Source organism: Trematomus bernacchii, unplaced genomic scaffold (genome assembly GCF_902827165.1).
Source record: "Trematomus bernacchii unplaced genomic scaffold, fTreBer1.1, whole genome shotgun sequence".
Lineage (NCBI taxonomy): Eukaryota > Metazoa > Chordata > Actinopteri > Perciformes > Nototheniidae > Trematomus > Trematomus bernacchii.
In genome coordinates this window covers 5,642,482-5,669,516 of record NW_022987899.1, presented here as the reverse complement: position 1 = coordinate 5,669,516, position 27,035 = coordinate 5,642,482, and the positions used below count along the sequence as shown (strand labels likewise).

Genomic DNA, 27,035 nt, shown 5'->3' with positions numbered 1-27,035 from the left:
TTAGTTTACATGTTTTTAAGTACAGTGCCAGTGCCCTGCTGCTGCACAGCGGGAGCAATGTACGTTTTTACACTTTCTATTAAAAGTTTACTAACATGTCCAAATTGCACATCTTGACACTAAACCAATGTTCATGTTTATTACATTTCTTTGTGCACGCTATGTTTCAGAAAATGTATAAGTTATACTTTGAAAAAGTGGTGAGTACAACATTGGCCATTTCAAAAAGTGGTGGGGACATGTCACCAGCGTAAACGATGCCTATGATTATCACAGACCAAAGGTAACACTTTGCTTTTAAACATCTATGGTTAAACTGTTCAGGCTAATATGGTATTCTCCTGTAATCGCAGAGGAACGGTGACGTCATCTCGCTTATTGAGCGTTCGCCTCGTTTTCTAAGCTTTTTTCTCTCTTTTGAATTATATCTTTCCCATCAGATTAAACAGCAAACGGCTGAATAAATAATGTGCATACAATTGCGAGGAGGCTCGTTTTAAGGACACAATCTTCGTTTTGGAACAAACTTCTGTTTTTAAGTGTAGTCCCACTCTGTTATGTTCCTCCTTCCTAGAACAGACAATGAAAGGATAAGATGTCATTTGTCAGTATAGTCCTATTTCTTAAAACCTTCTCTGTTGTTTAAGTGTCTGATACTTGATAACCCCGAATAGTAAGCAATGATATAACTGTAATGATATAGAATACGATAATGTCAGACACTGTGTTATTTTCAATCAAGCCTAAAAGATAATTTGTTCAAACTGGCTTCACTCGCTTTAATTGCTCCTTTGAATGAACGCTCAATAAGCGAGATGACGTCACCGTTGCGCGTCCCCGCGAACAGGGCTCCAATCTGCGGCAAGCCAAGTTCAACCTACGGCACAACACCTGTATTACCTGTTTGTACAGGTAAATCAGCCATTGCAGCTAAAACAGCCTACAATAACACTGGGTGCATACCGTTGTGGCTTTCAAAATAAAACAGACAGTACAAATATAGTGTCTGAGATAAAAGCGCACAATCGGTCAGTTGTTGTGTAGCAAAGCACACCAATTATGTAGAAAATCTGTGGAGTTGGCACACAACATGTAGTTACAAATTGATGTATTTTTAAGTAATATTTCCTATTTTATTTCAAAGAGGGTTTTATTTTGAAACTTGTGAAAGTGAGTCTCTTTGATTCTGCATGTCTTGACACTTTTACTGTTTTCCCCACCATAAAACTCTTGAACTCTACACACACCTTGTCTTTAGGTGGGTCAATGGACAGAGGAGAAGTCTGGACCTAGATGGCGTCCACCCCCCCAAAAGGTTTGATGTCTTTTTATTGTTTTACTATTATATCTGTTTAGTTATCTACCTAGTTTGAGTGTGGGCTTAAAAACATTATGCAGAGTCTCCTTATTAAAACAACGTACAACAATCATTTCAGGAAAAAAGCTAATTATCCAAACTGTGTGTTACTGTTTTGTAGGTTTGTAAAGGTATTTCTATGACAAATATAACCTAGCCTATTTACAAAAAACAAACACCAGAAGAAAAGTCTTCTCTCATTGGACTGTGAAGGGTGTGTCATTGGATTTTTTTCTGAATTAGTTGTCAATTTGCTAGATTGATGGCAAAGGGCACCACAAAGTAATCAATATGCAGTTAGGATTTCATGAATTTATTCCCTTATGTTTGATTTCTACCTCTATGTTTAATCTGGCTGTCCATTTAAGGAAGTTGGACAACAAGGAAGTGCAGCCAGCATGCTCAAAATAATAGGTTGCTCAAGCTGAATTTTTAGGATTCTTAATAACACAAGAGATTTAAATAATTGATGTTTATCCTTAATCCTGTCACCCTTTACTGTGTAGCTCCAGCTGGAGCAGGCGCTGCAGGTGTGCAGTGGCCAGAGCCCGCAGCTCACGGGTGTTTGCAGCCGCTCCCTGAGGTGCCAGAGCCTGCAGACCTGGGAAAGGTAGACGGAACCAAGAGTAAACCTGGACTCCCCGAAGGAGAAGGAGATGGACAGGTGAGCAGGAGAGGTGTTTGCAAAAACAGAACAATCATTTTAATAATTAATGCATGGACTGAAATTACTTTGTCATCAAATTTCAATTAGCTTTATTATCCTAAGTAAGTTATAAGTTCATGATGCATTGACAGTTGCAATGATTAGTTACATTAATAGATTAAGTGTTACTGTATTGCTCGCATCGTTGCTTATGTGTTACCATTCCCACTAGTCTAAATATCCTTAAAAATCTCTGCTTTCTCCCTTTTTGTCTGTCACATCAAGAAGTTCTCACTTGACAGCTCTCTGTCATCCTCGGACAGCGAGGATGAGGGTATCGGCAAGAAAAAGAAGAAGCTGAAGAAGAAGAAGAAGAAAGTATGTGTCTCAAAAGCTCATTTTCACCACTGACTGCATGTTCAACCTATACTTTCCAGGAAGACCTGGAATTATTCAGTTTAATACACTGAGTATTTTCTTGAAAATATCTGTCAAGTACTGCTGGAAGTTGGCCAGAATTTGTTAGGACTCTGCTGACAAACATACTCTCCTTATGTCTTATTACATATTTGGGGCCTTGCCTTATCCGTAAGCTACACAAAAAACATTAATTTTGACTTCTGACATACTGTAGGAGAAAAGTTCAAATTGGACTGCACCTCAGAACAGCCAGTCGAACCGGAGAGGAACTAGGATGGGGATTCATTTGTTTATAATGCAGATCAACTGTCATTTTGCATAGCTAGAATGGGCGTGTGCGTGCAACTGTGTGTCTTATTGGTAAAACGCCTTTGTCGTTTTGAATGTGTTGCTAAGTGTTTAAAGAGCCCCTCCCTTCTGCTGCAAGAAAAACCGCCTTGCTAACAGAGCCCTGCTTCAAGTGTTCAAGTGTTTTTAGTGACTCATTCAGTTACATTCTCATTTATCACTTTTACCAACGGAGAAATGTACAAATAATCATGTTCAATGTTTACACAGAGTTGAGCAATAACTTCCCTGCCTTTTTTTCAACAGGATTCCAGCTCGTCCTCTTCATCTTCCTCCTCCTCTTCCTCCTCCAGTAGCTCTTCAGACAGTGACAGTGACAGTGACAGTGAGGTAAGCAGTGTTTATGGTATAAGTGCTGATCAAGGATTACATGGATGTAAAGAATAATATTGCCTCGTGCAACTTCTGCGTAGCTTTCACATGCCACACACTAGTTTTTAGTATTCTTCCTGTTTCCACATTTCCTTTAAACGAGACTGCAGAAGTGATGGTTTTAGAGTGCAGTTTATGTATATCCTTCACATACATTCCTGCAGCGTTACTAAATGAAGTCCCTGGTCACGAGCAAAAACTATTTCAACTCATACAGTTGATAGTCTCTTCTAAGTATGTCACTGTCACAGGTGAGGGTGTTGTTGAAACAATGAGTCTGTATAGAGAATACAGACTCATGATATTCTCCATTCCTGTTCATGTGTCCTCTCGCAATTATTACTGAACCCGTGCTTCTCCAAATCGTTATAACCGGCCTGCTCTCGTCTATCCCACATGCTCCACTGAAATCCATCATCTAGTTACAGGTGGCCTGTGGAACTGCCAGTCAGCTGTTCCTAAGGCTGACTTCATTTCTGGCTACGCTTCCTTGCAGTCTCTGGATTTCCTTGCTCTCACTGAGACCTGGATTACTCCATCCAACACGTCCACCCCAGCAGCTCTCTCCACAGCATATTCCATCACCCATACACCCAGACCCACTGGCAGAGGAGGTGGCACTGGTCTCCTGCTCTCTCCCAAATGGAGCTTTTCCCTCTACCAACTACCTAACTTCACTCCTTCCACCTTTGAATTCCATGCCGTTACTGTAACCCATCCTATACAATTAACCATTGTTGTTCTCTACCGTGCACCAGGCGCCTTGGGAGACTTCTTGGAGGAATTAGATAATCTTCTCTGACATATCCCTGAAACTGGCCCTCCCACTGTACTTCTCATAGACTCTCATAGACTCTCAGAGACTTCAACCTCCAGACAGAGAAGATATCTTAATTAACATTTATTTTAACCGCCTTTGCTTTCTCACTGTCTCCATCCCCACCAACTCATGAAGCTGGCAATGTCCTTGATCTCATATTCTCAAGGAACTGCACCACTTCTAACCTCTCTGTAAACCCACTAGACACCACGGATTCACTCCTCTTTCTCATCTTCGATCTCTCAGGCAAAAAGCACTTTCTTTCAAGATAAGATCCATTCTTCCTATTCCAATCCCCAAAAGCTATTTTCTATCTTCTCCACCCTCCTCGACAACAAACTGTCCTTCACTGCAAACATCGCTGCTACAACCCGCTGCTGCAGATACACTCTTTACAACATCAGGAGGATACGTCCCCTGCAGACCCAGAAAGCGATGCAACTTCTGGTCTAGGCTCTCGTCATCTCACGCCTAGACTACTGCAACTCCCTCCTGGCTGGTCTACCTGCATGTGCCATCCGACCTCTGCAGCTCATCCAGAATGCAGCGGCTCGTCTGGTCTTCAACCTTCCTACATTTTCCCACACCACGCCGCTCCTCCGCTCACTTCACTGGCTTCCAGTAACTGCTAGAATCCACTCCAAGACACTGGTACTAGCGTACCATGCAGTGAATGGATCTGGCCCTTCCTACATCCAGGACATGGTTAAACCATACACCCCAGCATGTGCACTCCGCTCTGCGTCAGTCAAACGGCTCGCTGCACCCTCACTGCGAGGGGGACCCAAGCTCCCATCTGCAAAAACACGTCGGTTTGCTATCCTGGCTCCAAAATGGTGGAATGAGCTCCCCATTGACATCAGGACAGCAGAAAGCTTACACATCTTCCAGCGCAGACTAAAAACGAATCTCTTTCGACTTCACTTCAAGCAATACAATTACTAACAAAGCACTTATATACTAACTAAGGACTGGCTTATCTAAAGCCAGTTGAGTAGCACTTGAAATGTTTTGGCTCTATGAAACCTGATGTACTTATATGATTCTGTTTTCTTCAAGTTTGTATCTTCTTGGTCGAATGCACTTATTGTAAGTCGCTTTGGATAAAAGCGTCAGCTAAATGCAATGTAATGTAATGTAATGTTGTAATAATGTAATGGAATAGCTGTCACCGTATTTAGAAATAAATAAATGAGTCATTATTCTTTGTTTTGGCAAGCTTGAAGACAAGAACATCAATCTTCCCCAGGCCTCACATGTCAATATTTACAACTTTTGAAAGTATTTCACCTTTTTTCTTGCTTCATAAAATTCGGATTTAGGCTCATGCCATAATTTTCTGTGCATGTGGGTGGAGAGCAGGAAACTCAGGAAAAGCAAGTAAACCAGCACCTGCAAGCTTTTAAGACAAGAGACATAAACCATTTTGCGCTCGACAAATGTGTTGCCACCCGTTGATTCACTTTTAATTGGACAGGTTATCAAATAAAACCATTAAAGGTGGGGTAAGTAAGTTTGAGAAACCGGCTCGAGATACACTTTTTGTTATATTCCATGGAATGCTCTTAACACCCCGATAGCAATGAATATCTTAAGTGCTTTGACAAAAAATCCATAAGAAAATGTCATCTGTGGAAGACGCAGTACTGTAAAAAGCATGACCAATCATTTTAGCCGGCCCGGCTAAAATAACTGGATGGCCTACCTGCCTGTCAGCCTTCCATCTGTGCACAAACTTATCTCGTGCCCTCATTGGTCATGTGCGCGTTTGTGTGTGTTGGAGGAGGGGCTCTGTAAGGAAGTGGCAGATTTTTTCCGGCTGTGTATTTTCAAATTCCCAGCGCACTCGAGCTGGTTTCTCCAAAATTACCTACCCCACCTTTAATGCAAAATGTACCTGGAACTAGAATGCAGTTAACCCTGGGCTGTAGACGGAGGCTCTGATTTCCTGGATCTGATAGCTGGCGGTATCTGACAGGAGAGGAACACACCCATTGACAATATGTGGAACAACTTCTGTATCAGAATGTCCTCACAATACAATCATATGTAAACTACATAGCTTTATTTTACATGGGAGCGCCAACTATCACACATGTGTATGTATACAGGCTTAAATGCATTGTTACATATAGTAGTACTGAATGTTAATGCACCCAGTATCTGTGTAATGCACATTATTTCTTATGTGTTGGTTTTGGCTCCATGTCCACAGTAGGTGTGGATGTTTGTTATCTACCTGAATTGAAGGCAGAGTATTCTTAATATATAACTAGTGGTAGGTGACACCCTAACCTGACCTAGATGACTCTTATGACTTTATATATATACACTTTGCAAACAAGCTTCAAACATAGTGTATGCTCATACAGAAGTAGAAGTTGTAAAAGTGTTAAAATGCTCTTGCAGGATGACAAGAAGAAGAAGAAAAAGAAGAAGAAGAAGAACAAGTATGACCAGAGAGAGTATGTCTGGGACAGTATTATCCTATGTAAGTGGAATTTGCATTTTCAAACTGGTGTATTTATTCAGATGTTTTTAAATGAAATCTCATTAGTATAATACATGTTCAGGCTCTGTAGATTCTGCTTTATAAAACCATTTATTCCAAATCATTTTCTCACTCCGTGTTATATTGTTTGCATTTATTTCAAATCTTTGAAAGAAAAGCATTTCTAAGGTGCTCTGCAAAAAAGTTTGCATTGAAACTTTGACATGCACATTCTGATATTATCTATCTTAAGTATTGTCATTTCCAAATTCTTAGAAGTTAACATATAGCTAAAAAGTTAAGAAAACCTAATCAGTCTGATTATAAATTTGTCTTGTTTTCTAAAAAACTTAAATGGCCTTTTCTTTTTAAATAAAGTTGACAGAGTTGTATTGCATAATATGAACAGCTGTGAGGCAGTTATCTGAATCAACAATTTTATTATAGAAAAGTATTTTAGCTGACAATGCATGTACATTTAAAAAAAATGTAATTAAACAAATTATTGTTTTTTCTTGTATTAACTTATCTCAGGTCACGATGATCAACTGGAACCCAATAGTGCAGATGGTAGTATGATAAGCGAGGTGAGAGATTTGCTAAAAGAAACTCTCTTTTAACACAAAGGTTGGCTTATAAATGTGTCATTATAGATTGTTTTCCCTTTTTCTGCATCAGGACTTCAACTCATCGGATGACGAGGATGACAAGGAGAAAGACAAGAAGAAAAAGAAGAAGAAGGACAAGAAGAAGAAGAAAAAGAAGAAGAAGGTATGTACAATTGTCCATAAAACAGAATATAAGAATGAATTACCGGTGCTATTGGACTACCAGACGTCATTTAGTCAAAAGTAATGAAAACAAACATTTCGATACATTCAACCTTCATGTTTTTAAATATTGATTTTGCTTTCCAAGGATTCGTCTTCATCTGACAGTTCATCGTCCGACAGCGAGGATGAAAAGAAAAAGAAGAAGAAGAAAAAGAAGAAGAAGAAGAAGACGAAGGTATGGTTTATTTCATATATACAGTTACAATATATATATATATATCCTTTATTTAACCAGGAAAAAAACTCATTGAGATTACAATCTCTTTTCCAAGAGTGACCTGGCCAAGAAGGGATGAACGAAGTTACAACAGATAAAACACAGACAAGACAGGCAGACAAATACAGCTGTAAAACACACAAATGAAATGGCACATTAGCCAGTCAATATGCGAAATAAAACAAACTATTAAAAATCATTAAAAACTGGCTAAATTTAAAACGATTTTTGGATATATACAAGCACTCACATCTACCAATAATAATTCAATCAGGAGAGACGGTTTTGATGTAATAATACATATTTATTGCGCAGATGCACAAATGAATGCAATGGTAATTTTGGCGATTAGGCCCCGTTGTGCAGGAAGTATCATTCGGGAAGGTAGAACCGATCCGATGAAACCCCCCTGGGGTCTAGACACTGGTGGTGGTGAATGGATAGTTGGGTCGGTCTGAAGAGGAGTGGTTTAGCTTGACCCTGGATTCAGAGGGACCGGAGGTGAAAAGGGGTGGAGGAGGGTTGCGTAGAGTCACCTGAAATGACAGCTGTCAGAGGCGGAAGAGCAGACTTAAAAGGTTTGACAGAGCGATATGATAGGCTCTTGGGAATAGAGCGAAGTGATTGGTTAAGCTGAAGAGTGACGCCCCCGGTCACTTATTGAGAGGAGAGAGAGTAGTAACATGGGAATAGAAATACGTGAATGACTAAAGACGGTCTTCCTGGTTGAACTTGCGCTGAGCTTCATTAATAATAATAATAATAATAGCTTGGATTTATATAGCGCCTTTCAAGGGACCCAAGGTCGCTTTACAAGTAATAGGGCAAAAACAAACATAACAATGGTGTCGTGTTCTCTGCCCTTTAAGATGGACCTGAATTCCCCCATAGTGATTACATCTGAGAGTTTCAGCTCCTTCTGTACATTGTTCCAAGCTGTGGGGGCAGCATATTTAAAAGCTGTTTTACCCAGTTTTGTTCTCACTGTAGGAACCAGCATCTGAATAAAATCTTGGGAGCGCACGCCATATAGACTTTCTCTTTGACACATATATGTGCAAATGAATATCGTGGGGGTCAGCGGTCTGTATTCCTTTTGTGTAAATAGAAAGGATCAATACTGACACATACATTTTTTTGTTCTTCTTTTAAAGGACTCCTGCTCCTCTTCTTCAGACAGTTCCTCCTCTTCATCATCCTCCTCTGACAGTGAGGATGACAAAAAGAAAAAGAAGAAGAAAGACAAGAAGAAGAAGAAAAAGAAAGACAAGAAAAAGGTAATGCAACGTGCTGCTACTCTTTACTGAGTAAATCAAGGTTTGGAAGATTCTGCAGGAAGTATAGAGTAATATGTTAATGCCAATCAATTGTTTCCTGAATAAATAACAATGTAACAATGTCAAAAACATTGTATGCAAGAATTATCATTTTTTTTAATTAATCTTTCTTTTTTAATGACACAGGATTCTAGCTCTTCATCTTCTGACTGCGATAAAGATAAGAAGAAAAAGAAGAAGAAGAAGGACAACAAAAAGGTAATATTCCTTTTTGTTTAAAAAGCCTTATAGGTCTTCCGATCAGTGGTGAAACTGCTCATTGTGTAAACATTGCCATAAATTAACTCTCAGAATAAGCTGTGTCACATTTTTCTATTTTGTTTCTGCTACCAAGTGTGAACATTATCTCCATGTCTTAGTGCTCAACTGGTGAGCAGCATGTTGTAGTTATGAGCAAACCAGATTCCCCAACAGTGCACACACCTACTGATAAAATGCGTATATAGCTTTTGTACCTGTCAGGGCATGAAACATACATAGCCCTTGCACGCTTTCGTAACACCTCGAGTTTTTCAAAGATACAGTATGTTCAAATGATACTCCCCTGCAGAGACAATGAATGGGTGTGTATATGTTTATGATCTGTCAACAAGTGTGTGTTTGTCGTGTGCATGTGCAACACATCTCTGCGTAAAGTGCATAGATATATGGTGAAAAGCATGCGTTAAAAAACAATACACTTGAGATTGATTGTATTTGTGATTGTCCACAGGATGAAGAGCAAAAGGAGCTCTGCTTTGTTCTTTCAGCAACTGGTGAGTGTTTCCACTTTTTAGTGACTAAAGAGAGGATAACAAGTCGCACTCGTCATAGTGATAGACCTGTTCATGGAGTTGATGCACTATTGCTTGAATTTCTGCAGACGGTGAGATTGCAGGACCGTGTGCTGATGGAGATAAGAAGAAAGCTGCAGACAAGGTGAAATACTCACAAATACTCTGCATGCCACACATATTTGCACAATTGAACTACAGTTCATAATCAGCGCCTGCTTTTGTCATGACAGGCCAAGAAAGAGCCTAAAGCAGCAGGAGAAGACAAGCTGTCCGTTTCATGTGCAGGTATGGGTGCTATTTAAGCCTTGGTTGGTTCATTTAAACTATTTTGGTTTTGGTTTTAATGATGTTTTCTGTCTCTCAGAGGGAGCAAAAGCATTCCCTGATTGTATTGAGGATGGCAACATGAGTGATGATGAGGGAGAAGGAGAGAAGGACAAGGAGAAAAAGAAGAAGTTGAAGAAGAAAAAGGTAAATACACTACGCTGCTTAATTACAGGAGAATGCATTCAACTCTGGAGGTGTGTGGCGCAGTGGATTAGTGCGTTGGTGTTCAGGTTCAAACCCCACTGCAGTCAGCATGTCGTTGTGTCCCTGGGCAAGACACTTCACCCCAAATTGCTCCTGTGGGGATTGCCCACAGTATTGAGTATGTAAGTCGCTTTGGATAAAAGCATCTAACAAGTAACATGTAATGAAAAGTCTACTCTACTTCCTTTAAATAAAGAAATACACCTTTTCCCTGGTGTTACAGGGCACTATCACCACCATGTATGATGCAACTTTATAGTAGTACATATTTATGTCAAAGCACAGCACCGAAACAGCGCTGGTAAAAATCACCAACGACCTCCTCCGTGCAGCTGACTCTGGACTGCTCACCATCCTAATCCTCCTTGACCTCACAGCTGCCTTTGACACCATCTCGCACCCACTGCTTATCAAACGCTTGGCAGACATTGGGATCACTGGTACTGCACTCTCATGGTTTTCATCCTACCTCACAGACAGAAAACAATATGTCCGTCTCAGCACCCACCGGTCAAGCTGCTCTACTGTCTCACATGGTGTTCCTCAGGGGTCAGTATTGGGTCCACTCCTGTTTATCATCTACCTACTCCCCCTTGGCACTATCCTCCGTCATCACAATGTCCATTTCCACTGTTACGCCGATGATACACAGGTCTACATTTCCAGCAAACCCAACACTGCCCTCCCCCCAACCTCTCTCACCAACTGCCTCCAGGACATCAGGAACTGGATGAGCAGGAACTTCCTAAAGCTCAACGGCAGCAAAACCGAAGCCCTGCTGGTTGGCACCAAAACCACCCTCTCCAAAACCTCATCCTCCCCTGCCTCCAACCTCATCATTGATGGCTACTCCATCCCCTTCTCTGGCCAAGTTAAGAGCCTTGGTGTCATCCTGGACAGCTCCCTCTCATTTTCACCTCACATAAATAACATCACCCGGACTGCCTTCTTCCACATACGCAACATCTCCAGACTCCGCCCATCCCTTTCTCAATCAAACACTGAAATCCTGGTCAATGCCTTTGTCACCTCCCGCATCGACTACTGTAACGCCATCCTCTCAGGCATCCCCACCAAGCTCATCAACAAACTACAAATCATACAGAACTCTGCAGCCCGGATCATCACCGGCACCAAGGCCTCAGAACACATCACCCCCATCCTCATCCAACTCCACTGGCTCCCCGTTCAATCACGCATCAACTTCAAAAACCTACTGCTCACTTACAAAGCCCTACATAACCTGCCCCCCCCCTATCTGGCTGACCTTCTTCAGGAGTACACCCCGTCTCGCTCCCTCCGCTCCTCCTCTGCTGGTCTGCTAACCGTCCCCACCCCACGCCTCGTCACCATGGGTGCTCGGGCTTTTAGCTGCACTGCTCCCAGACTCTGGAACTCCCTCCCCCCGCACATCCGACAGTCAGACACAATCACCATATTCAAATCCCAATTAAAAACCCACCTGTTCAAATCTGCCTACTCACTGTAGTCCTCCCTATTATATGTTTAATTTGTGTCCACTTGACTGTCTCCTCCATGATTTCCTGTTTGTGTTTTTATCATGTTTTGCTGCCTATTAGCGTTTTATTTATTTATTTTTTAACAAATTGTACGGTGTCCTTGGGTGTCATGAAAGGCGCCTAAAAATAAAATGTATTATTATTATTATTATTATTATTATTATGTTACGGGATAAAAAGGGATTTAAAAAGAACAAAATATATTCTGTATTTTGCTACAGGGTTCTGGTTCATCTTCTGACAGTGAGGATGATAAGAAAGACAAGAAGAAGAAAAAGAAGAAGAAGGAAAAGGTATACAAACAATCTGTAAACAATGTGTTCATATCCGCTGACAAAACGTTTTTTCAAATCAAAGAAATGAAAAGGGCATATTATGTGTTGCCAATTTGTGATTTAATTTGTGATAATTAGGGCTGTACAATTAATCGTATTTTAATCTCGATTACGACTTTGGCTTGCAACGATTACGAAAACAACGTAATCGAAATAAAACGATTATTATTATTATTTTTTTTTTAAATGTAATAATTCTTTTATTTAAATTTTTTTTTTTATTGGTTTTTCAGTTGAATTATACTTAAAGTTCAGGGTAATCAACTGTTAAAAACATACTGTTCACATTTTCTTTTTCAATAAATGGATGTTTTCAAAGTAAATGGATAATCGTTTTTAATAATCATGATATCAATTATTGACCCAAATAATCGTGATTATGATTTTTGCCATAATCGTGATTATGATTTTTGCCATAATCGCACAGCCCTAGTGATAATAATAATAATGTATTAGTATAAAACAGATGCTAATCAAGGTATTTGTTCCTTGGATATTAATATGAATGCTTGTTTTCGTTTTGATCTATAGGACTCCTCCAGCTCCTCCTCTTCTTCATCATCTGATAGCTCAGACAGCGAAGATGACAAGAAGAAGAAGAAGATGAAGAAGAAGAAGGATAAGGTTTGTGCCGTCACCTCTTCATTTGACCTTTTTTTGTATTTGTGCTGTTTAATATTATTATATCTTTATTCTTTCTCTTTACAGGATTGCAGCTCTTCCTCCTCTTCTTCATCCTCTGATAGCGAAGATGACAAGAAGAAGAAGAAGAAAAAGAAGAAGACAAAGAAGAAGAAAGATAAGGTTTGTGATACAAAACATTTTTGTAAATTCAGTTACTTGACTCGTTTATTTTTACCAAGTCCTTCTTGACTCTCTCCTGTCCAGGATTCCAGCTCTTCCTCCTCCTCTTCTGATAGTGAAGATGAGAAGAAGAAGAAGAAGAAGAAGAAGAAGAAGAAGAAGAAGACCAAGAAGAATAAAGATAAGGTGTGTGGCTTCATCTTAGTTTAATGCGGGGGCTGTCCGTTCTGTTTTATGGCAGAAACATTGGAACACTTCGTGGTGTCCTGTCCCCGATTGGATGGTCTAAAAAAAACGTTACAGGAGTGGGTGGAAGGGTTGGGGTAGGCTTTCTCCATACCACTTTCTGTCCATGGCCCCAAATGCACCCTGAAAGAGAGGGAAACTCTAGTACTGATACATTTCTTGTTTGCTAATGCAAAATGAGCAATCTGGAAAAGTAGAAAGAACCAACTTGCTGGAGTGGGATGGACGGATGCAGTGCTCTGTCTGAGGGGGCTGGTGGCAGCGCGTCTGAGGGCGGAGCATGCGTCCTACACGCTGATCAACCATCTGCAGGGGTTTCTGGATGTGTGGGCTGTTGGGCAGGGTCTGTGCTGACTGGGGGAGAATGACTCTCTATTATTGAAGTTTGAAAGGATAGGTGTAGTCTTTGTTTTTAAAGTGTGTTAAGGAGGATGTTTTTAAATGGGTAATATGTTTCAAATTATATTTATTTGGTAGTCATGAAAATCTGGTTATTTATTTGATTATTTATTTATTAGGTTTTTTCCGAGTCTTTTGCAGGGTTAGGGTGTATAGTTAAAACAAATAAAAGCAAATACAATTTGTTTTAAAAAAGAAATCTTAGTATAATGCTTTTATTTTATATTGTTGCTGTTTAGTCCTATTATATCATCTTTGTCTCTATCTATTTCTCTTTACAGGATGCCGGCTCTTCCTCCTCCTCTTCTGATAGTGAGGATGACAAGAAGAAGAAGAAGAAGAAAAAGAAGAAGAAGAAGACAAAGAAGAAGAAGGACAGGGTTTGTTCCTGTTCCTTATTTTTGTTGTGCTGTTTCAATTCAATTCAATTCAAATTCAAAGGGGCTTTATTGGCATGAAAGTTAAAGGAAACAATGTTGCCAAAGCATCAAGATACAAAATAATTAACAACATTAACATACATTTCAAATGTTTACATATTATTGATATATATATATATATACAGTGATACAATTACACTTCAACACCCGTGTGTGTGTGTGTGTGTGTGTGTGTGCGTGTGTGTGTGTGTGTGTGTGTGTGTGTGTGTGTGTGTGTGTGTGTGTGTGTGTGTTTGTGTTTCTTTGGGTGCGTGGGTGCATGATTTTGTGTGTGTGTGTGTCTCATTCACTGTCCCTCAGCTTGTGGCATGTGTTTACATATTGGGCAGCAAGATGTGCCTTGTCTCCTTCTCCTAGGAGTATTTTCCATCTTGAGAGGTCATTAACCTCCTTGAAACCTGGAATCACAGAGTTCAACTTGTTACAGTAAATGTCCCGTATTTCTTTTAATGTTTAGCACTTTAGGAGGAAGTGCATCTCTGTCTCAGTCTCACCTGTCATACAGTGACCACATATTCAGTTTTCTTTTGGTTGCCAGGATCTTTTGTGTCTTCCTGTTTCGATTGCCAGTTTGTGGTTACTGAGCCTGTATACTTGGTTTCATCTCATTATATGATTCTCTGCTGTCTCTATCTCTTTACAGGATGTCGGCTCTTCCTCCTCTTCTTCTGATAGTGAGGATGACAAGAAGAAGAAGAAGAAGAAAAAGAAGAAGACAAAGAAGAAGAAGGATAAGGTTTGTACCTTAAAGTGGACCTATCATGCTATATTTGAATAATATAGTGTAGGACCATACCTATATAAGGCATATTTATACTTTTTTTTTTCAAAATACCAAACAGATCATGCATTTTAGCCATGCCTCATTTTGCTCAATTTGACATTTTTTAGATCTGTTTTAGCAAGGGCAGATTCTGTGAGAACAGCACCATCTAGAGGCCTGGCATATGTACTACAGCGTCTCCAGCGCTTTCGAACGGCAATGGCCGTGGCTGTCTCCTCCTGATTGGTGGAGTTGGCCCAATAGCCGTAGCGCCACTGTCCTGACGTCAGGAAAGTGTTCAAATCTGGATCAGTTTTTATCAGATCCGTTGCAGCCCCTTTTTTAGAGATTTGGGTATGGAGGAAAATAGAGAGGGTTGTGTTTTCTGACACTTGGTGAGTTCCCTGGAACACCGGGGAGACATATTCATGTATAAAAGACGTACAAAAGTGCATTTTGCATGATAGGTCCCCTTTAAACACCTCTTGTCTATTACAGTGTTGCACGTGTGATGTTATTATTTCATCCCTCCGCTCTCTGTTTTTTACAGGATTCCAGCTGTTCCTCATCCTCTGATAGTGAAGAGGACCAGAAGAAAAAGAAGAAAAAGAAGAAGAAGGTAACACACGTGAAAGCTTGTATACCTTTACTGGTTGTTGTTTTAATAGAATAATGTGCTACTTCTGATGCTCATAACGTGAGTTTATTGCACAAAGATGCCCTTCTGTGACTGATTGCCTGACTTCCATTTCTAGAAGTCCTGCTCTTCTGAAGATAGCTCCTCCCCTTCCTCTGATAGTGATGATGACAAGGTGAGATGACACATGTTATGTTCGCTACTATGTGTAGGTGTTAGTCTGTGTAATAACCGTAACGATGCACTGAAGTCTATCTAAACTGAAAGAATTATTTAGGAGCCAAATCATGAATGGTTATGAACAGGACCTGTACAATCCCATTTGTTATTTCTTGTAATTATAAAAGTAATTTCTTTCTGATTGTTTTGTAAAAAGACAAACATGTCGCTGATGACGACGACCTAATATTTTTATTTATAAGGAACGTGTATGCTAGAGGGGGTAGGACCAGAAAAGTTTTGTTTGAGCTTCTTCTTGCCCCTGTTTGCTGTACTTTGTTATAATTATTATGAGTGAGAAAAAGATATATAAAAATATAAAAATATATATATTATTATTATTGTTGTATGTTTTGTTTCTGACATGTTCAATAAATTGACTAAAAAAAACCCCCCAAGTTTACAAAGATAAAACTCATCATTAGTGTTTGCCTTTTGTAACTTCAGAAGAAAAAGACCAAGACAGATAAGAAAAAGAAGAAGGATAAGAAGAAGAAAAAGGACAAAAAGAAGAAGAAGGTGAGAGCGTCTCCACCTTTGTTTTTAAACTCTAGGTTTTTGGTTGAAAATAGGAGATACAAAGTTTGGCTTTTGACAACTCTTAATATTGATGATCTTTGGTTAATTTTGGAGAGATTGACAGGTGATTACTACTGTATGAATAAAATGCGTTATCTTTTTATTGTCATTTCTTTTTCGGTCCAGGATTCTTCTTCTGAGACCTCAAGCGATTCTTCTAGCGATGATGATAAGAAGAAAAAGAAGAAGAAGAAGGATAAAAAGAAGAAGAAGAAGAACAAGAAAGACAAGAAAGAGGTGAAGCTAAAACAGGGTGTCCGCGGGGTCTTAAAAAGTATTAAAAGTTGATAAATCAATTTAGCGGAAATGAAGGCTATTAAAAAGTATTAAACGGCATTTTCCAAGGTATTACATTTCGTAGCTTGTTTTCAATAAGTATATAAATTGTCCAAAGAGGTTGTATTCTACAGTTTGCCTGAATGTAATCATTGCGTAGGTGTGTAGTGTGATTCTGTGTAGTTTATTTATGGCAACCCGTTGGATTTGAAGTCATCTGAACAGGACATCGTACGCTCACTGCTTGATAGTGAGCGAAGGTCCATTTACGTTGGTTGTTAAACAACATCGTTATGGGGAAATGCAAGTTTGCGTCCAAATGGTTGGAAGATAAGGAGGAAGGACAATCAATACTGTATATAGTAAATGTGAGGTAAAGTGTGTCGCCAATGTAACCGGTTAGAACTCGAAGTGGCGATGAGGTCTTAAAATGTATGTCAAGGGTCTTAAAAAAGGTCTTAAAAGGTATTAAATGTGACTGCAGGATTCCTGCATATACCCTGTAAAATGTAGCCATCTGCTTAGTATATTTGTAAGTCCAATTCCCTAATGGAAATGAACTTGGTTTCTCTCATCCGAGAAGAAAAACAGTAGTATACTAACACAATTGCCATATTTACATCTATCAAGGACTCCGATTCTTCTAGCAGTGATGACGACAAGAAGAAAAAGAAGAAGAAGGACAAGAAGAAGAAAAAGAAGAAGGACAAAAAGAAGGTAATTTAGCATGTAATAAGTAAAAACACATTTACGATAATATATTTGTTCACTAAACAAACATGATGAGTGTTTTGCACATTGAGTTGCCTTTGTGTCTGAAATGTGCAATATAAATAAACTAACCTTTACATTTGAGCAGGACTCCAGATCATCTGATAGTTCCAGCGGCAGTGACAAGGAAAATAAAAAGGACAAGAAGGACAAGAAGAAAAAGGTAAATGATTACTCAATATCATCGGACAGTGTTTAATGTGAAGATGAAATTACTGATGTATTTCCTGTTTGACCTTCAGTGTTCAGGGTCATCCGGGAAGTGAAAATGAAAAGAGGGTGAGTTTGCTTCTCATATAAACCATGTAAAAACATTATGGGGTTTACACACTTTCATCATAATTAGTTCGGTTCACACATACAAGGAATTTGCTTTGGTGCATGTATTCATTCATAAACATCACAGGAAGAATTATGTTGTAAAAAAGAAACAAATATATAAATAAAATGATATATACATATATAAAGAAATGTTTACAAGATATATAAATATGCTAACAAAGTAAGTACAGTAATTATATGACAACAATGTACAGAACATTTAAAGTGGCAGAGCTGTGCAGTTATAAATGAGTTGGCCTTTTAGCAAAAATTTGCAAAATATACAGAGGAAAGGGAATGTACAGTATGGAATAGGAGGGATGGCTCACATGATGTTAATGTAGAGCTTAGTGTCTATAGGAGGGGTTAGGAGGCTTTGTCAGAGGGGGTCCCGGGCCTCGTAGGTGAGTAAGTAATTATTGAGTCAAGCTATTTCCTCAGGACGAAAAAAAGGCACAATGAACCATTTACTCCCAGTCGAGTCCCCTTCTTCTGAATGAGCCTGATTTGCTATATACAATGCCCTTCATGTTGTGATGTTGATTCATTCCAGGAAAGCCCTCATGGTGAGGTAACCGGCGAGCCAAAAATGGAAGCTTCTGGCTCCGGTGGGGGCAGACTTTCAGGTCCCAGCGGCAGCTTCTGTAAGCCAGCCGGCGCTCCTGGTGTTGCTCCTGGTGTTGCTCCTGGTGTTGCTCCTGGTGTTGCTCCTGGTGTTGCTCCTGGTGTTGCTCCTGGTGTTGCTCCTGGTGGGGCTCCTCCTCCTGCTCTTCTTCCTGGTGCTCATGTCGTCTCCTACGTGTCTCTCCCATCCAAACCCCTTGTGAAGCTGGATCCAAGTCTCTCAGCGGCCTCCAAGCCCTCTTTCTCTGTTTCCTCCCTGAGTCCCGGGGATAGGTTTCGCAGACCTCCCAGCCCCATGGAGGCTCTGATGGGGAGCCCAAGGAGGTCCGGAGATACTGGGACCCATTCCACCTCCCACCTCACCTCAAGTGACATATTGAAAGGCCCCAGGCCTTACCAACGATGAGATGTCATAGACCGAATAAGATGTTACTGACACAGCTTACATGACCCTTGAGGATGTTTTTGCTCTAATGATGCCCTGATTTTATGCAATAAACTGTTCAACTTGAGGAAGATAATTACCCTATGAAAACAATTATAATGAAAAAGTATGAATAGTTCTTAATTAGCTTTTTTAATTGGTAAGACTAAGCATATTTGTGGCAGAATCGTAATTTTATAATCACATGAAATAATTCAAAAACCTTGCTGTGTGGAATAAAAAAAGCATAATTTTATTTGTTTTGTTTGCTGTTTACTTTTCTTATGTTGCCTTCAGGTACTGTTAAATCCCAGGGTCTGCAGATGCAAAGCAAGAACTAAGATGATGGTCACTGTGGCTGTTTAGTGGCTTTGGATATTGACATTTATATTGGGCTGGATCATCTGAATGAAGAGGGAAATGGGAAAAAAATAGGGGGTGCTTCCTCGAACACTTTCAATATTTTGGTCCAGGAAGTGGTGAAATAGAACTTTAAAATACTGAGCTGGTAATATGACATACACAATATTCTATGTTCTCTAACATCTGTTTATATAGTAAGATAATCCTACATTGGATCACAAAAGTACATCCTGTCCCCCAATACTAACTTGTAAAGGCTTTTAACCTATTATTTGCAGACGTATAGTTAAAACTGGTACACTTTTTAAGACAACAATCCCATAATATTCTACATTTTAGATTAAATTATTTGTGAAATTCAAATCAGAGACATGGTCAATTAAATTCTAAATGAATGGTTTGATGTTTATGATAAAGTTATAACTTAAAAAAGGGTTATGTAACTTTTAAAAGAAGAACAAATCTTTTAAAGTAACATTTCTATGCAATAAAACGCAACCTCACCTAGTTTAATGCACTTTAATGCAGGTATTTTGTTGCTGTATATGACATGTACTTTCCACTTGTATCCACCCTTCAATAAAAGTTAAACAATCTTGCTGTGCAGGTTTATGGTTGGTGTTATATAGTCAATTTCTGAATAAGTTATCTCCACCTGCACTTGAAAGCAGCTCCCGTCGTAAGGTGGCTGGGGGCGTGTTTTGGTCACGTGATTCAGGCGTGGTCTATCCAGTTTCCTTTTTGTGAGACAAGCAGCCGGTGAAGGCGTCTTGTTAGGAAAAGCACAGCAACAAAATGTCTTTCGATCTGGCGTCAGGTAGGCACAGATTTATGTTTATTCAACTGCATTTTACAGTCTGTATAAGCTAACATGAAGAGCAACAGGTCTTTTTTAGCACGCTTTACACCCGACAGCCTAATTGATTATCCAATGTACTTTATTTTAGAAGCTAAATCCAAAATGTGCAACCTGATGTTAGACAGTCAAGGTGTAGCCAATTTGATTTAAGTAGATGTAAGACTAGAACTGCTCTCAGATTGTGTTTGACATCTCTTTTGCATGTGTGCAGCTTTAGGTGGGGGGGAAGAGGACGTGAAGAAGGAGGAAGCTCAGAAGGATGAGATTAAGTTGCCCTGGAAGAAGGACAAGGATAAGGTAGGAACTTTGCATGTTTACATTCTAGCAAAGATACACAAATATGATCCAGATATAACGTACACAATATTGCCAAATAAGTATAGGTAGCCTATAATTATTTGTCAATTAAGGTTGATTTTAGATGTTTGCTTTCTCTGATAAATCCCCTTCATGTGCTGCCAGCTCACTGCAGCCCTTCAAACCCAGTTCTCACTTTACATTGATGTATATAATTATTGAAACAAAGCACAATTCTTAACAATAAATCAACACAATGATTATCTAAAGTCAACTTTTGCCATTTGTAGGGAGACTGCAAGGACAAGTCCGACTCAACACACAAGTCTGACAAAGATCACAAGTCTGACAAAGATCACAAGTCTGATAAAGATCACAAGTCTGATAAAAAGCACACGTCCGACAAAGACGACAAGTCTCACAAATCCCATAAATCTGACAATAAGCACAAGTCTCACAAAAAGCACAAGGACAAGCACGACAAAGACCACAAGAAGAAGGACAAGAAGAAGGAAAGGAAGGAGGGAAGTTCATCAAGCTCCTCGTCTTCATCCTCCAGCAGTGATGAAGAGGTAGGCCTATTGTTGCAGTTATTTGTTTTAGTTGGGTGAAAAAGTTCCCACGACTCACTTCCATAGTTTGTTGTTCTTCTTATTTGCAAAACGGGATAAAAAGCAGCTGAGCAGGAAGCCTACCTGTCACACCTCGTATCAAAGGTCAGCGTGCGTAGATAATGGTCTGAAACAACACTGGTGGAACATATCTCACAGACAGCGCCAGATTTAATCAGATGTGAGGCCCCACACCCTCCTGTGTGTGTGTGTAGTTTTTATTTATAGCTAGGGTTGTTAGTCAACACCTTCAAGATCAGCAGATTTGTTTTTAGCTTATTAGCCAAACTTGACTTTCTCATCACCTTTGGGCTAAAGTTGTTCAACTTTGTCAAAGCTTTATTCAGGAAATGTCATGTTTGGCATATTTATATGAATGAATGACGAAGAAAGAACCAAGCCCAGGGTGGGAGAGAAGGCAAACCGGTCAGATAGTAGAGTAATAAAACAGGTGTGTTGTCCAATTACTTCCATGAAAGAGAACACACTGCCTCACGCCTTGTGTCCTTTCTAGCTAACACCCTAGAATACAATTTAGTGAATGTATTTTTGCTAACAGCCAAAATAAATGAAAGGGCTCGGAGTAGTTGTGCAATTACACGATTAAAGGCTGCAAATCAATCCCTCCAGTCTGTTTCTTTTCCCTTGAAAGTTCTGTGTCCTTAAGCTCAAAAGGCTTTTCATTCAGGTGCACTCTGCTGGAAGAGCGGCAGGGAGTCTTGTTTCAAGTGAACAAGTACAGTATGTACTGATGAGAACCAGGGAACAGGGCGAAGGTGTGAAGTTAGGGGGAAAAGGTCTGGAAATATGTTTTATAATGTAGGTATATTTTAACTACTGGGTATGTGAAGGGGTATATATTTCAACACAATGAGGATAGGTTAACTCCTGACAAAACAGCAGTCTTGGTAGGAACATGTCTTTATTACTGTTAAGGAGTAACGTTAGTGTTTTTTTAATGATACTTTTTTTTTTTACAGTAAATGCCAGCTGATCTGAAACCCAGGATTGTTCATCCAACAGCTAAGGTAAGTGATGATTGTATGCCCTGTCATAATATACTTCTCACTAAAGTGTTTTTATACTTTCCATTTGTTTTAATTATGACATGACCAGTGATTGTATACAGCTCATCTACCTCTCACAACAAAAACTAACTTCAATCATCTTCAACTTGTATCCAAAAAATGAAATGTCCTAAATCCAAAAAGAAATGATCAATTGTGGACCTTTTAATATTTGGAACTTTCAGAGATTTTCACTCTCATGTAATGTTATAATAATGACCTGGTAGTGGGAAATATATTCAGTATGTATTCAGTTATCACATTGTTACCCCCTCATCCCATTCATTCTGCGGTAACATCATTGTCCTTTTTGTCATTTCAGGATTGATGCTCCCTGAGGGACCGGACCTCTCTGTCAGTCTCTTGTGATTTGAACTAAATGAATGTGTGTCTTAAAGTGTGCAGCAGTACCAACCTTCCTTTGTGTCTTTTCATTGATGTCACTGAAACATGCTGGTGTTGTGTAAACTAATCTGCTGATTGATTGAAGTAAATGTTTTAACAAAAAAAGGCTTGTTTTCTTGTATATGTCTGGTTACTAAATGTATTAAAGGGGACCTATCATGCAAAATGCACTTTTTGATGTCTTTTATACATAAATATGTGTCCCCGGTGTGACAGGGAACTCACCTTTATATATACAGTCTATGGAACTCACGCAGCGTCAGAAAATAAAACCCTCTCTCTTTTCCTCCGTACCCAAATCTCTAAAAACGGGACTACAACGGAGCTGTTCCAGATTTGCGTCCGATATGACGTAATATCGAAAATGTGGACCCACGGCACTATCAGAAAGTTGCTATCAGAAACATTGCCCGACTGTTTTGGACGTAATATGGTCGGTGTTTACATTAGCATCGCTAACACTCAGAGCTAACCTGTACTGGAGAGCATGTGTGTGAAGAAGCTGGATATAAAAAGGAACTCACCTTGTGGTATAACCGGCAAGAGAGAAAGCCTTTGAGCTCCATACTGTTTCAGAAATAATCCTTGATAATCCATGATATGGCGTTTCATCATGGCAGTATTTAGTTTAGACAGTAGCTGCTGGTCCCGCATGAGCTCAGCCCCTTCCTTTTTTTTTTTTTAAAGCTTTATACCCAAAATCAGCACTTTTGAAACAGGAAGTGAAATAGAGGGATATGAGACATGGCTAGAATGGGTGATCTGTTTGGTTTTTTAAGCAAAACACTTCATAGACATGTTTTTTATATATTTTTATATATCTGAGACCTATGCTATTGCCTAAAAATAGCATGATAGGTGACCTTTAAGAGAAGTACATTTCATTCAATGTATTTTTCTGCGGATGTGGAGGGCACTTTTTATTGTTTGCAAATTAAAGTACCGGTGGGGTTTGTTTTAGCCTTGCCTTCGAGTAAGCACCCATTTAAGTTATTGAAAATAGACTTTCTTAAAGGTGAAATATTTGTTGTACTCCTAAGATTGGTTACCAACCTCTTTGTTGAGCTAAGTTACATGTAAGCTTAATACAGTAGTATTTTTTATAATGTTTTATATGTTAATTTCACTCTACATTTCTTGTGCCATTGCCCACGGTTATTAAGGGTTTTTCAAAGATGCAGATTTTTATTCCAATGTGATTAAAGGTGTGGAGCTGCATGAAACTAATCAGTCCTCAGATGACGAGACAGTTTCCTCGGGTGAACTGTAAAACGAATCGGAGATAATCATACATGAAAAACAAGATGCTCTGCTTTCTCTAACACTAGTTTTCCTTGTTGGATGGTTAAAGTACGCACTGCTCCTCATAATTAATTACATTACATTTCCTAAAGAACTGCTCTTACAGGAAGTGCAGTCTTGAATAACTTGTTCTGTTCTGTCTTTGTTCTTACACATGCAGAAAGAAGGTTGAAACAATTTATTGTTTTTAAAAACGGATTGAAATAATCTAACTGCAATGGCAGATTTATTTATCACCAACCAAGAACTTTTAGTACTCAATAACTTTTCAATAAAAATGCTATTTAAAAGTAATGCAAAGGGGATAACACTTCCATGTCATGTATAAAAACACTCATAAAAGAGCAACTTTTTACTTTTAAGAGGTATAGGCCTACTCTATTTGAACTTAACCTGTTTTTATAGTATTGACAACTTTGTACTGTGCATTCCTAACTGTGATATATCTGCCTGCGCTTGAACGTATCTGCCCTGCAGTAAATGACTTTATATCAGGTTACAATAACAGAGGGAGCGGTGTTTGGGGATGTGGTGAGGTTAGGTTGTGTGGTTTGAGTGGTTTATAAGATTACCTGTTGTGAGTCTGTGGTCACTTGTTTGAGGAAGCACACAAACAGGAGTCACCATGGATTGCCCAGGTAGGATTAACGTTTACTTTCATTGCTTTTAGAAGGAATGCTTTGAATGTTAATGCGTGTGTCTTTCAACGGGCAATTTTAGGACAGGATTTGCTTCTGACATTATTACTAATTATTCAATGTATATTTGAAAAACATAATTATATTTGTCGATGCAAGAGCTCAGATTTATACACACACTCACACTTACCTAATACTTAACCATCTTTTCATCCGTACAGGTTCTAAGAAGAAGAGCAAGGTAAGAGTTTTTGTTAGATGTTGTAGGCTTCTACTTTGTGTTTTTAGCTGTTTTTTTACAGCAAGGCCAAGTTTTATATAATTTTCCTTTATCTGCAGCCTTTCACTCAATTAATTAATCTCATTAAAAGAATCAAACTATCCTCGAGATTAAGCCAACACAATCAATTACTTATTAAGAGTGACCTTTTGCCATTTTTTAGGATGGCAAGGATAAATGTGGAAACAAGGATAAGTCAAAGGACAAGGGCTGCAAAGATGGCAAGAAGGAGAAGAAGCACAAGGACAAGAAGGAGGGGAAAGAATCAGGCGACTCCTCGTCTTCATCCTCCAGCAGCAGTGACGAGGTAGGTCCAATGTTAGAGTTTATACATTTTTTACAGATTTGCTTATTAAACATGGCCTTTCTCTGTTTAATCACCCCTCAGTGCTCAGTTCATGAAAGTGTTCCCATGTTACACTCCAAAGGTTGAAGTGCGTAGAACAAATACAACAGGTCGCAGCAGCAGTGAGCACATTCATCAGCTGTGACACCACACCCTCATGATTGTGTGCTACTTTTTATTTATAGCTTATACTTAAATCAAGTTAAGACCTTCCAGATCTGCAGATTCATTTTAAGCTTACTGACTTGCAGCCAAACTGCTACTGTCTGACACCTTTGGGCTAAATACATTTCACTAAGCTTTATTCAGGAAGCAGATCATGTTGGTCACATTAATATTAGGTTTTCCATGCAAATGATTAAAGCAAAAGAGGAACAAACGAAGCCTAGGGTGGAAAGGAAAAAGCGGTCAGACAGGGAAGTCAGGGTTGTTATTTTTAACCACATCAATGAAAGTGAACATGCTGCTGTCACACCTTCATAACATTCCTGCTACAAAAATGAAAGTCATTGTGGTGGCTGCTATGACTCAGGCTGCTGCCACAAAGATTCATACATTAAAGATACAGCATTGGCTGTGGCACCTAAGATGTTATTGAATAAATCATGTATCCTTTCTGCAGTAACAGCATTGTCCTTCTGTCATTTCAGGAGTGATGCGTCCTGAGGGACCCGACTGCTCTCTCCGTCTCTCTTGGTGAAACAACTGTACTTCCTGTTCTTTCCTCGCTGTCCTGGAAACCTACTGGTGTTGTGTAAACAAATGTGTTGATTCCTATAAGTAAATGTTCTGACAAAAAATGTAAGTTATTCTGTCAAGTAAAGTTTATTTCCTTCACCACACGATGGCACTGTTTTTATTTTATTCGTAAGGTCAATTAAGGGTGCAAATTGATTTTGATCGATTTTGTTAAAATGATAACAATAACAAAATAACAAAATGATGTTATCCTGGGTTTAATGTAGTCAATTTACATGGGTAGGTTAGACTGAAAATGGAAAAAATAAGGTAAATATCACAACTGAGTGATATTTGACGTATATTACAATATCTCCTTGTAATAATGTCAGCAAATGTAAATTCCACCACTGCAGTGGACAAATAATAAAAGACATAACACAATTTGAAGATGTAATTGTTGGCTTTAGGATACTGTAAATCAAGGAGCTAATAACTATTATTTACCTGAACAATAGTTAGAATAGTCGTTAGTTGAAGTTTTAAACAGAACCTACGTAAAAGAGGAAAAACAAAGTATGGACAATACAATAAACGGAAAAACGATTTAGAACCTCATACATGTGTCATGTGTTGTCTCACAGTGCGCTTTGTTATGTATCAGGTTACGTTTTTTCTGTTTCATGTGTAACAGTAAAGACTGTCTCTCATGCTGCTTTGCATCTTGAACATAAAACATTTCAGAGTGTCTTTCCTTCAGAAATGATTTAAAAACGTCTATGCATGGAGCTGTCCTCAGGTGACACCAGAGAGCTCCTCACTGTAACAACAACAACAGTGGTAATAATTTGACAGGACATTCCAGCTGTTCTACTTTATCTGACACAACATTTTGCTGTTGTTTACACAATGTTCCACATCGTAATATTTATATACAAAACAATTCTGTGGTGCAGATTCTGATCCTGGTTTAACTTGAAATCAGCTTCACTAGCTGACATTATAATGGTATGCACGTCAACGCAGAATGAATATACATTTGTTGTTCTATATAAAAAAAAAACTTTGAAAAGGGCCATTTGCACTTTTTTTACTTTCATGCCACAGTTATGTTTTGCTGATGTAACCCACTTTTACTTACTTACTTGAGTACAACTTTAACTGCATTGATTTTTGTTATGGAACACTTTTACACTGTGTTATTGATACTCATAATTGAAGCATTTACATACTTAGCTTAGTTTACTGCAATACTGACATTGTTACCCTGTTTTCATCTATCAAAATAAAACAACAACTAACAATGTAATTTATTTAAGTGCCTCCAACACAAACCTGTAAGTAGTATTGTGTAAGTAGTAAGGCATATTTTTTGCACTCAAAATGGACTCAATACCAAACTAAAAATTGAACGTAAGAAAAAACTGAATGTGATCTATAGGGAAATAAATATAGGCTATAAAAGGATCAACCATCACATGTTCACATTTGTTTTTGACGCAATATTATAATATTCCGTTGAATAAGCGAACTCAAATATGTATGTATGTATGTATGTATGTATGTATGTATGTATGTATGTATGTATGTATGTATGTATGTATGTGTGTGTGTGTGTATGTATGTATGTATGTATGTATGTATGCATGTATGCATGTACTGTATGTATGCATGTATGCATGT

General features: G+C 38.9%; 2 protein-coding genes and 1 long non-coding RNA gene across 6 annotated transcripts; all 3 read left to right on the top strand.

Moving 5' to 3' along the window:
• The first annotated feature begins 1,207 nt into the window (after positions 1 to 1,207).
• Positions 1,208 to 18,762, top strand: LOC117470005 (cylicin-2-like). 4 transcript variants are annotated; one of them, XM_034114516.1, is made up of 24 exons: positions 1,208 to 1,315; positions 1,864 to 2,021; positions 2,292 to 2,381; positions 3,018 to 3,101; positions 6,373 to 6,454; positions 6,989 to 7,041; positions 7,133 to 7,225; positions 7,373 to 7,462; positions 8,659 to 8,781; positions 8,968 to 9,039; positions 9,554 to 9,596; positions 9,704 to 9,759; positions 9,848 to 9,902; positions 9,982 to 10,088; positions 11,890 to 11,961; positions 12,535 to 12,627; positions 15,206 to 15,274; positions 15,411 to 15,467; positions 15,959 to 16,030; positions 16,217 to 16,327; positions 16,997 to 17,083; positions 17,226 to 17,300; positions 17,380 to 17,416; positions 18,012 to 18,762. In XM_034114516.1, the coding sequence occupies exons 1-23, from the start codon at positions 1,294 to 1,296 to the stop codon at positions 17,401 to 17,403; spliced, it is 1,788 nt and encodes a 595-aa protein (XP_033970407.1). In that variant the 5' UTR covers positions 1,208 to 1,293; the 3' UTR covers positions 17,404 to 17,416; positions 18,012 to 18,762. The 4 variants fall into 4 exon arrangements, with proteins under 4 accessions (XP_033970407.1, XP_033970406.1, XP_033970408.1 ...); XM_034114515.1 differs by having other exon boundaries at positions 2,289 to 2,381; XM_034114517.1 differs by lacking the exons at positions 15,411 to 15,467; positions 15,959 to 16,030 and having other exon boundaries at positions 2,289 to 2,381.
• Positions 18,763 to 19,570: 808 nt separating this feature from the next.
• LOC117470006 (protein SREK1IP1-like) lies at positions 19,571 to 22,213 on the top strand. The gene is made up of 5 exons (XM_034114519.1): positions 19,571 to 19,686; positions 19,940 to 20,025; positions 20,316 to 20,597; positions 21,617 to 21,664; positions 22,026 to 22,213. Exons 1-4 carry the CDS (start codon positions 19,665 to 19,667, stop codon positions 21,617 to 21,619), a joined length of 393 nt encoding a protein of 130 aa, XP_033970410.1. The 5' UTR covers positions 19,571 to 19,664; the 3' UTR covers positions 21,620 to 21,664; positions 22,026 to 22,213.
• Positions 22,214 to 23,941: 1,728 nt separating this feature from the next.
• On the top strand, positions 23,942 to 25,516 carry LOC117470108. The gene is made up of 4 exons (XR_004554651.1): positions 23,942 to 24,048; positions 24,270 to 24,289; positions 24,492 to 24,635; positions 25,325 to 25,516. It is a non-coding gene; the product is annotated as an uncharacterized LOC117470108 (long non-coding RNA).
• Positions 25,517 to 27,035: the final 1,519 nt, after the last annotated feature.